This window comes from Eschscholzia californica, unplaced genomic scaffold (assembly GCF_041429995.1).
Source record: "Eschscholzia californica isolate CP2 unplaced genomic scaffold, dmEscCali1.0.p SCAF_4, whole genome shotgun sequence".
Lineage (NCBI taxonomy): Eukaryota > Viridiplantae > Streptophyta > Magnoliopsida > Ranunculales > Papaveraceae > Eschscholzia > Eschscholzia californica.
In genome coordinates, this window is record NW_028238461.1 from 32,389,926 (window position 1) to 32,400,685 (window position 10,760).

Here is a 10,760-nt window from a genome sequence, read left to right on the forward strand (position 1 = left end):
TAGAAATGTTAAGCATATGCATATCCAAATTAGACACCCCTTATAACCTAATTAAGAGCTCCGCTTTCACATTTTGTTTCCCATTTCAGTACCCGCCCAAAACTTCGCGGGTAAAATTTTCACTCCCTCGAAATTCAAAATTTCAACTTTTGGCGCTATAACACACACACACACACACACACCTTAATTAGGTTTTCAAGTAAATTTCTACCTAACATCTTAACCTATACTAGAACACTAGAACCCTCTTCACTCCTTTCTCTGATAGATTTCTGCTTTTCCTGCTAACAACTTAACTTCTCTCTTATCAAATCAACAGCTCGAAGAAATACAAAAATGGCGGATTCTGCTCATTTGGAGAAGATGGGAAGAGAGCTTAAGTGTCCGATCTGGTAATTCCTTCTCCAAAATAATTATCTATTATGTTTTTAATTGTGGGTTCGGTTAGTTCTCTGTGTTCTTCAATTTTTCTCACTTATTAATTTTTGCAGTTTGGGGCTATTAAATTCAGCAGCTTCCCTCTCATGTAATCATTTATTCTGCAAGTAAGATACCCATTAACATTTTTGCTTAGAAAGTAAAGTAAAACTTTTAATTTCTAACATATTCGCGGTTGTTTTCAGTTCATGTATTACGAAATCGATGAAATCAGGTTTGCAGTGCCCAGTATGCAAAGTTCCATTTGGGCGAAGAGGTAACGAATTTGTCAAATTTCATTTTCATTGTCAGTAGATAACCCAATAATACTCTTTCACCAGAATCCCTAATTTAATTACGTAGTTTCGTTTCTGTTGAAGCCTCTCAATTACTTCCCCAAACAAAATAATAGTACTATCCTTTTGAAACCAATCTCTTGGATATTTATTTGTGAATTGATGCGAGTGTTAGCTACTCAATATCGTGTTTAAATTGTGGAAAATTCTTGTTTAATCCCAAACCGGAAAAGACAACCTATGGATTGGAATTGGTATCGGCTTTTCGTATTCCTTCATATGGATAAATTTGTTGAAGATGACGAGATGAGTAGCGCGGGTGAGGTATATTTGTTATTGATGTGCCTTTTCCGATCTTATTATTTTGGTTGCAGAGATTCGCCGAGCTCCTCACATGGATAACTTGGTTAGTATTTACAAGAGCATGGAAGCTGCTTCTGGAGTCAATATATTTGTCACTCAGAATGGTCTACCACCGTCCAATGAATTAGGTATAAATGTGCATAAACACTTAGATCATCAAGAGTTGCATTGATCTGTTCTGCTTCATTATTTCTTACAGTTTGATACTCCGAAAAATGTTCGTTAGTGCTATTAAAAGTTTAGAACTCTTATCTAAAATATAATGTGACGAGATTGCTATAGATCAAATTAAGAAGTAATTATTATATGCACAATCGTCTATTGGAGGTGGTAAATTGTACCACTCCTTTTTCAGAAGGGTGCATAAGAACGGGGAGATGGGTGGGCTTAGTAAATCCTACGGCTTAAGGTCTCATGATGCTCGCTTAGACCTTTTTCAGGAGATTTGTTTATCAAAATTCACTACACATTTCTTTGTATTTATAGATTGTGTTTAGAACTTAAGTCATTTATTGCTGCTTATTGATATATATATATATATATATATATATATATATATATATAAACTCGATAAGCTTGATAAACTTATATATAAACTTGATAAGCTTATATATAAACTTGATAAGCTTTCACATCTTTATAGGTTTATAGGGCAACGTTCAAGTATTTGTGTTTGTAGTTAACTATGTTTTAGTACCTTCTTACTGGGTTTACCATTGTTCTCTATTTTCTTTATTTTCACTATTTTTTGCTATTCTTTGGCCAGCAGATAAACACAATAAAGTTGAAACTGATTCTTTTTCTGGTAAAGCAAAAGCTCGTAGATCTTCAACTGCAGAAGCAAAAAAAGAAAAGAATTTCGAAAAGAAAAGTTCCACAAATCAAGTTGATATTGAAGAGAAGCTATCTGATTCTACTGCGTTAGAACCTTCATTTCCAGCTAAGAAAAGGGTACTCGTGCCACAGGATCTTCTGTCTGAGACACCAATGCGAGTTGACAAATCTGTAGTTGGAGGATCTAGTAAACATTCAGAACTTGGAGGAGTCAAAAGCACATCTGCAACAAAAGAAAAAATTTCTTTTGACGAAAATGGAGATCCTGTATTTCCACCTTTTTTTTGGGTGAGAGAACGTGACAGCGATGAAGATACATCGGAATCTAGTAAGGATGATCTCAACGGTAGTCCACTGAGACTTGCTCCTTGTTTTAGTGATCTTAAGGATTCAGATGACATGAAACCAAATGAACCCACCAACACTGTAAGTATCCACTCTTTTTACTAGAAATACTATCTTACAGCTCAAAGGAAAGTAAGAATCTACTTGGACTAACTAATAAAACTGGTCGAGTGATATTCTACTAGGTAGAAAGTACATGGATTTTTGAAAAGGTTAAAATTATTATTGCTCTTCGAGTCATTGCTTCTGTTGCAAAATCACAATGAACTTAATTTCAAATTTGCCAAGTTAACAACTTTTCAGCTTAGTTGTATGGCTTTCTACTTTTGAGTTTTGATGAACGATCATTGTTTTAAGTTGACAACCCAATTGAGTTTGTCAAATTCTGAATCAGTAAGACAAGTTTCCAACCTTAGTTTATTGATTTTGTACTATATAATGCTTTGGTTTTTCATCGTGTCTTCTCTCTTAATTCAGGAGGAAATGGGCATCGATTCCAAAGTTGCAGATGTTTTTGATAGTGAGATGTTTGAATGGACACAAAGAGCTTGCTCTCCTGAACTCTTTTCAACACCTGAAAAAACTAAGGTTGCAATATCAATCATAGTTGGTCATATAATCATGAAATTCGAGTACTGATTTCCAATTCCATCTCTACAGTTTTGGTTCCTAACATGATTCTAATGTTTTTTGAATTTTAACTGCAGGCTAGATATCAAGAAATTCATTTGATAGAAGAAGAGGACCGTGCACCAACTTCTGAAGCTTGTGTCCCAACTAATGAAAAAATGGTAGTTTCAGAAAAAGAAAAAAAAATTAACTGTAAGCCAGGGAATGGGATTGCAGATATAAAATTGTCAACTCCTATAGCTAAAAGTACTAAATCTCAGAATGAGGAAAAGAAATCCATAAGAAAATGTAAAAGAAAGTTGGCTACAAGTTCTAAGGATGAAGTTATTGATGAAGTTTGCATTGATTTGAGTGAAATAGGGGAAGGTTTAAATCAAGTTGAAAAATGCGCCGCCACAGGGAACACAGTTCCAAATCCAAAGAGGAAAATTGGCAAGAAAAACAAGAAGGCGAAGTTTAACAGAACTGCTGAAGAAAACGAGGTTGCAGAGAATGCTCCTAAACAATCTATTGAAGCGATGGAGAACCAAGGGACTAGGAAACGAGGCAGGAAAATGCCTACACCATCGGACGATCTGTTTGACAACAAAAAAAGTGAAGCAATCAAAAAGACCAAAACTCTCCAAATAAATCATTGTAGAAGTTTGAGAAACAAGATCTCTGGTGATGCTGAGGTCAAAGTAGGCAAAGAAGTTTCGATGCATCAGAACCAAGAGAATCAAAATGAAAACATCAAATTTCCTGCTCCGACTGGCCCGAGTGTCAATCTCGACATGACTTCCGCTGTGGAGGATAGTACCAAAAATGTTGACAGTAAAACCAAAATCCTAGTTGAGAGTAATTGTGGTAAAGGATTGAGAAAGCAAAAAAGATTGAAACGCTCCATTGATGACATGTTAAAGAAACCAAAAATTCTAAATTGATATGCCCGTTTGTTCTTTCAATGCGATCCTTTAAATGACCATGACATTGAAAAACTTGACATGCAATACTACGTTGTCCACATTATATAACAATCTTATAAAGCGTCATTGTATAAGCTCTATGATTTTGTTCACTATACATCAAAAAAAAGGAAGCACAAAAAACAGTAGTAGAAATTACAACAATATGAGATTCTTTTTTTTTTTTTTCATTCCATCACAATTAGATCCAAGTGGTTGATCACGCAGTCCATCATTTCCATCAAAAATCAGTTGTTTATAATAGACCTAGGCCCTAAGCTAGGGAAATCAGATAACGTTTTCTTTTAAATTAATAAACAAACCTCTATATTGAAGTGATCTTTAGGTACATCTAATTGTGGGACGTTTGTGGTCTATATTTAATGTGTTGTCAACAAACTAACCAATTGTTCAATCTTTGAAAAAGCGCAAAGACACTTAATTTTATATAAGTGGTGTGTTGTTATAAAATTAAAGTATAGTTAAAACACATGATTGAAAAGCGATTGTATTAAAAAAAAATCTCGTGCGTGCCATTTACAAGTTTTAAATAAAAACTAAAAATGTCGTAGAGTTAGATCAAAATCTCTCGGCCAGGCAGGTGGGTGCCGGACCACGGGCCAAAATCCCACCCTAGAAATGTTAAGCATATGCATATCCAAATTAGACACCCCTTATAACCCTAATTAAGAGCTCCGCCTTCACATTTTGTTTCCCAATTCAGTACCCGCCCAAAACTTCGCGGGTAAAATTTTCACTCCCTCGAAATTCAAAAATTCAACTTTTGGCGCTATAACACACACACACACACACACACACCTTAATTAGATTTTCAAGTAAAAATTTCTACCTAATATCTTAACCTATACTAGAACAGTAGAACCCTCTTCACTCCTTTCTCTGATAGATTTCTTCTTTTCCTGCTAACAACTTAACTTCTCTCTTATCAAATCAACAGCTCGAAGAAATACAAAAATGGCGGATTCTGCTCATTTGGAGAAGATGGGTAGAGAGCTTAAGTGTCCGATCTGGTAATTCTTTCTCCAAAATAATTATCTATTATGTTTTAATTGTGGGTTCGATTAGTTCTCTGTGTTCTTCAATTTTTCTCACTTATTAATTTTTGCAGTTTGGGGCTATTAAATTCAGCAGCTTCCCTCTCATGTAATCATTTATTCTGCAAGTAAGATACCCATTAACATTTTTGCTTAGAAAGTAAAGTAAAACTTCTAATTTCTAACATATTCGCGGTTGTTTTCAGTTCATGTATTACGAAATCGATGAAATCAGGTTCGCAGTGCCCAGTATGCAAAGTTCCATTTGGGCGAAGAGGTAACGAATTTGTCAAATTTCATTTTCATTGTCAGTAGATAACCCAATAATACTCTTTCACCAGAATCCCTAATTTAATTACGTAGTTTCGTTTCTGTTGAAGCCTCTCAATTACTTCCCCAAACAAAATAATAGTACTATCCTTTTCAAACCAATCTCTTGGATATTTGTTTGTGAATTGATGCGTTAATTTTGTGTTAGCTACTCGATATCATGTTTAAATTATGGTAAATTCTTGTTTAATCCCAAACCGAAAAAGACAACCTATGGATTGGAATTGGTATCGGCTTTTCGTATTCCTTCATATGGATAAATTTGTTGAAGATGACGAAATGAGTAGCGCGGGTGAGGTATATTTGTTATTGATGTGCCTTTTCCGATCTTATTATTTTTGTTGCAGAGATTCGCCGAGCTCCTCACATGGATAACTTGGTTAGTATTTACAAGAGCATGGAAGCTGCTTCTGGAGTCAATATATTTGTTACTCAGAATGGTCTACCACCGTCCAATGAATTAGGTATAAATGTGCATAAACTAGTACCTTTAGATCATCAAGAGTTGCATTGAATCTGTTCTGCTTCATTATTTCTTACTGTTTGATACTCCGAAAAATGTTCGTTAGTGCTATTAGAAGTTTAGAACTCTTATCTAAAATAAAATGTGACGAGATTGCTATAGATCAAATTAAGAAGTAATTATTATATGCACAATCGTCTACTGGAGGTGGTAAATTGTACCACTCCTTTCTCAGAAGGGTGCATAACAAAGGGGAGATTGGTGGGCTTAGTAGATCCTACGGCTTAAGGTCTCATGATGCTCGCTTAGACCTTTTTCAGAAGATTTGTTTATCAAAATTCACTACACATTTCTTTGTATTTATAGATTGTGTTTAGAACTTTAGTCATTTATATATATATATATATATAAACTCGATAAGCTTGATAAGCTTATATATAAACTTGATAAGCTTTCACATCTTTATAGGTTTATAGGGCAACGTTCAAGTATTTGTGTTTCTAGTTAACTATGTTTTAGTACCTTCTTACTGGGTTTACCATTGTTTTCTATTTTCTTTATTTTCACTTTTTTTTGCTATTCTTTGGCCAGCAGATGAACACAATAAAGTTGAAACTGATTCTTTTTCTGGTAAAGCAAAAGCTCGTAGATCTTCAACTGCAGAAGCAAAAAAAGAAAAGAATTTCGAAAAGAAAAGTTCCAAAAATCAAGTTGATATTGAAGAGAAGCTATCTGATTCTACTGCGTTAGAACCTTCATTTCCAGCTAAGAAAAGGGTACTCGTGCCACAGGATCTTCTGTCTGAGACACCAATGCGAGTTGACAAATCTGTAGTTGGAGGATCTAGTAAACATTCAGAACTTGGAGGAGTCAAAAGCACGTCTGCAACAAAAGAAAAAATTTCTTTTGACGAAAATGGAGATCCTGTATTTCCACCTTTTTTTTGGGTGAGAGAACGTGACAGCGATGAAGATACATCGGAATCTAGTGAGGATGATCTCAACGGTAGTCCACTGAGACTTGCTCCTTGTTTTAGTGATCTTAAGGATTCAGATGACATGAAACCAAATGAACCCACCAACACTGTAAGTATCCACTCCTCTTTTTACTAGAAATACTATCTATCTTACAGCATCAAAGGAAAGTAAGAATCTACTTGGACTAACTAAGAAAACTGGTCGAGTGATATTCTACTAGGGAGAAGTACATGGATTTTTGAAAATGTTAAAATTATTATTGCTCTTCGAGTCATTGGCATTGCTTCTGTTGCAAAATCACAATGAACCCAAGTTAACAACTTTTCAGCTTAGTTGTATGGCTTTCTACTTTTGAGTTTTGAAGAACGATCATTGTTTTAAGTTGACAAATGACAACCCAATTGAGTTTGTTAAATTCTGAATCAGTAAGACAAGTTTCCAAGTTCCAACCTTAGTTTATTGATTTGTACTATATAATGCTTTGGTTTTTCATCGTGTCTTCTCTCTTAATTCAGGAGGAAATGGCCATCGATTCCAAAGTTGCAGATGTTTTTGATAGTGAGATGTTTGAATGGACACAAAGAGCTTGCTCTCCTGAACTCTTTTCAACACCTGAAAAAACTAAGGTTGCAATATCAATCATAGTTGGTCATATAGTCATGAAATTCGAGTACTGATTTCCAATTCCATCTCTACAGTTTTGGTTCCTAACATGATTCTAATGTTTTTTGAGTTTTAACTGCAGGCTAGATATCAAGAAATTCATTTGATAGAAGAAGAGGACCGTGCACCAACTTCTGAAGCTTGTGTCCCAAGCCCAACTAATGAAAAAATGGTAGTTTCAGAAAAAGAAAAAAAGATTAACTGTAAGCCAGGGAATGAGATTGCAGATATAAAATTATCAACTCCTATAGCTAAAAGTACTAAATCTCAGAATGAGGAAAAGAAATCCATAAGAAAATGTAAGAGAAAGTTGGCTACAAGTTCTAAGGATGAAGTTATTGATGAAGTTTGCATTGATTTGAGCGAAATAGGGGAGGGTTTAAATCAAGTTGAAAAATGCGCCGCCACAGGGAACACAGTTTCAAATCCAAAGAGGAAAATTGGCAAGAAAAAGAAGAAGGCGAAGTTTAACAGAACTGCTGATGAAAACGAGGTTGCAGAGAATGCTCCTAAACAATCTATTGAAACAATGGAGAACCAAGGGACTAGGAAACGAGGCAGGAAAATGCCCACCCCATCGGACGATCTGTTTGACAACAAAAAAAGTGAAGCAATCAAAAAGACCAAAACTCTCCAAATAAATCATCGTAGAAGTTTGAGAAACAAGATCTCTGGTGATGCTGAGGTCAAAGTAGGCAAAGAAGTTTCGACGCATCAAAACCAAGAGAATCAAAATGAAAACATCAAATTTCCTGCTCCGACTGGCCCGAGTGTCAATCTCAACATGACTTCCGCTGTGGAGGATAGTACCAAAAATGTTGACAGTAAAACCAAAATCCTAGTTGAGAGTAATTGTGGTAAAGGATTGAGAAAGCAAAAAAGATTGAAACGCTCCATTGATGACATCGTAAAGGTTGGACCTGTCAATGTTTTGAGTGAGTCTAACAAGGTTGGTGAAAAGGAAATTCAAATCATGAAACAGTTTCAAGATTGCCTTGATTCAGGAGCTATTAATCTTCCCAAAAATACAAATGAAGCCCCTTCTTTATCTAAGGCTGTGTTTCTGCATAAATGTAACAGTCTTCCAGCTAAAATCCCTTGCTGTGCTTTTTGTCAGTCGTCTACGAATACGGTGGTAAACTCTAACTACACTTAGTTTTCCTTACATATTTAGTTTCCATCCTTATGAATGAAATTAGATGTTGAAAAACTTAAAATTCATGAACCAACTTACAGGCTTCGGGGGAGTTATTGCATTACTGCAATGGCGAGAAAGTTGCTGCTGACTACAGTGGAGGGTCCAATATCATACATTCACATAAGGAGTGCACTGAATGGTGTGAAATCTTTCGAATAAGCTATTATGTTTTGTTTGCGTTGCTCTCTATGTCATCTCATTTTCTTTAGAGTAATTGTGAAATGCATAATCTCTACCAATGGAAACCGCAGGGCTCCGAACGTATACTTTGAAAATGATACTGCTATAAATCTGGAAAAGGAATTGACAAGAAGTAGAAAGATTACTTGTTGTTGCTGTGGAATGAAAGGGGCAGCTCTTGGGTGTTATTACAAGAGCTGTCGTAAAAGCTTCCATGTTCCTTGTGCCAAGATGGTTACTCAGTGCCGATGGGATACTGTAAGTCACCTATCCAATTTGTTGGTTTAAAACTCTCACTCTCTGTTACCAATGCTATTGCATTTTGCATAGGCTAGAAGGCATCTTATAATTATTTTATTTTTTCCAACTACAGGATAACTTTGTGATGTTATGTCCTCTTCATTCCTCTTCCAAATTGCCTAATGAAGTCTCAGGATCTCAAACCCAGAAAAGGAAGAAATCCATTTCGAAACGGTATCATAACCTAATATAATCTTGTCTGAATCTTGATGTTTTTAAGGGTTTTGTAAGAAAATTAGTTCTATCTCATCTTTCTTCCTCTTTTTCACTTATTAGAGAACATCTAGTCAAAGAAGCTGAAATGGTGGTTCAAAATAGTCTTAGCACAAGACAGACATGGAAATATCCTGCCTCGCAAAAGTGGGTTCTTTGTTGCTCAGCTCTCACTGATACGGAAAAGGTAAACCAAACCTTCTTAGCTCACTTACCCTTGATGCTTTAGATATGATTAATGAGCTATTATTAACTCTATAAATTGCAGGAAGCTATTTCTGAGTTCAAAAGAATGACTGGAGTTTCAGAGTCAAGGACTTTTGGTTCCAGTGTCACACATATCATTGCCTCGACAGATGCGAATGGAGCATGCAAAAGAACCCGAAAGGTCTTGATGGGCATCTTAGAAGGGAAATGGATATTGACAATTGATTGTAAGCATGCAAATAAACACATACAACTAAAATAGTTAGAATATATAGTAGAGATAGTTTTATAAAGTATGGACACTCTATAATTTAATAATACATTTGCCCTGAAATAATATGTGAATCAGGGATTAAGGCCTGCTTAAAGTCCATGAAACCAGTTCCAGAGGAGGAATATGAAATCAAAGTTGATGTCTATGGAATCAGGGATGGCCCTCGACATGGAAGGCTACGAGTGCTCAACAAGGTCTCTCATTATTTCATACATCCTCTTATTCCTTTACAGTTTCTGTTAAGTAATAGTAATTCAGTATTGTTCAATGTAGTTATCCCGAGTTTTGTTAAATCTCGTTCTTTCTGTTTGTGCAGCAACCGAAGCTCTTCAACGGGATGAGATTTTATTTCACCGGAGCCCCTTCTAACAAGGGAGATCTACAAGATCTTGTTGTTGCTGCTGGAGGAATTTTGTTGCATAGAAAACCTGTTTCAGGAGAAGAAGAGGTATTACCATCTGGATCTTTGACATCAACCTTCATAATTTACAGCTTAGAGGTAACAGATAAATGCAGCCCAAGAGAGAAGACTATGATTTGTAATCGTCGGAGGGAGGAAGCAGAAGCTATGGCAAGTTTAAGTGGAGCACATGTTGCGAGTTACTCGTGGTTGTGGGACTCTATTGCTGCTTGCAAATTGCAGAGCACAGCATAACAAGAGTTATAATGAATATCTTGACCAATTCAAGTTCATTACTTGAGAGGGAGAGAGAGAAAGTTTTGAAAACAATGTTTTTGTTGTATTAACCGAATGGCTTGTTAGCCTTTAAGAGTAGAACTTCTCATTTATTTCAGTGAACATATAAGCAAACTAGTGAGATACAGTATCCAACCAGCTAACGAAATACAACTTTTTTTGGCTTCCACCGAGATTCGATCCCACGATTTCATGGACTTAAGAGGGGTGTCCAACCGTTGCACCAAAGGGTGGTGGACAACAAAATACAACTTTCATTAATAATACTTTTGAACTTTTTTTATTTATTTGGGTTAATTCAATTTTGACTCGAAAATTTTGCGCATAACCATTTTTATGTTAGTCAAACTTAATAGTTAAAATTGCTTTCCTTT

General features: G+C 35.6%; 1 protein-coding gene across 1 annotated transcript; it reads left to right on the forward strand.

Moving 5' to 3' along the window:
* The first annotated feature begins 65 nt into the window (after positions 1-65).
* Positions 66-10,553, forward strand: BRCA1 (breast cancer susceptibility1). Its single transcript, XM_086635643.1, has 21 exons — positions 66-392; positions 492-545; positions 624-694; positions 1,088-1,204; positions 1,843-2,336; positions 2,733-2,843; positions 2,963-3,799; positions 4,766-4,860; positions 4,959-5,012; positions 5,091-5,161; positions 5,562-5,678; positions 6,269-6,762; positions 7,170-7,280; positions 7,400-8,452; positions 8,554-8,654; positions 8,767-8,953; positions 9,069-9,169; positions 9,272-9,395; positions 9,477-9,642; positions 9,765-9,883; positions 10,006-10,553. Exons 1-21 carry the CDS (start codon positions 337-339, stop codon positions 10,342-10,344), a joined length of 4,872 nt encoding a protein of 1,623 aa, XP_086491769.1. The 5' UTR covers positions 66-336; the 3' UTR covers positions 10,345-10,553.
* Positions 10,554-10,760: the final 207 nt, after the last annotated feature.

What these genes read in the sequence shown, in the direction of transcription:
- BRCA1 (XM_086635643.1), top strand. Translation starts at nt 337, where the DNA reads ATGGCGGATTCTGCTCATTTGGAGAAGATGGGAAGAGAGCTTAAGTGT. An exon ending in ACCACCGTCCAATGAATTAG is followed by an intron (nt 1,205 to 1,842) that starts GTATAAATGTGC and finishes TTCTTTGGCCAG; the next exon opens with CAGATAAACACAATAAAGTT. An exon ending in CAACACCTGAAAAAACTAAG is followed by an intron (nt 7,281 to 7,399) that starts GTTGCAATATCA and finishes TTTTAACTGCAG; the next exon opens with GCTAGATATCAAGAAATTCA.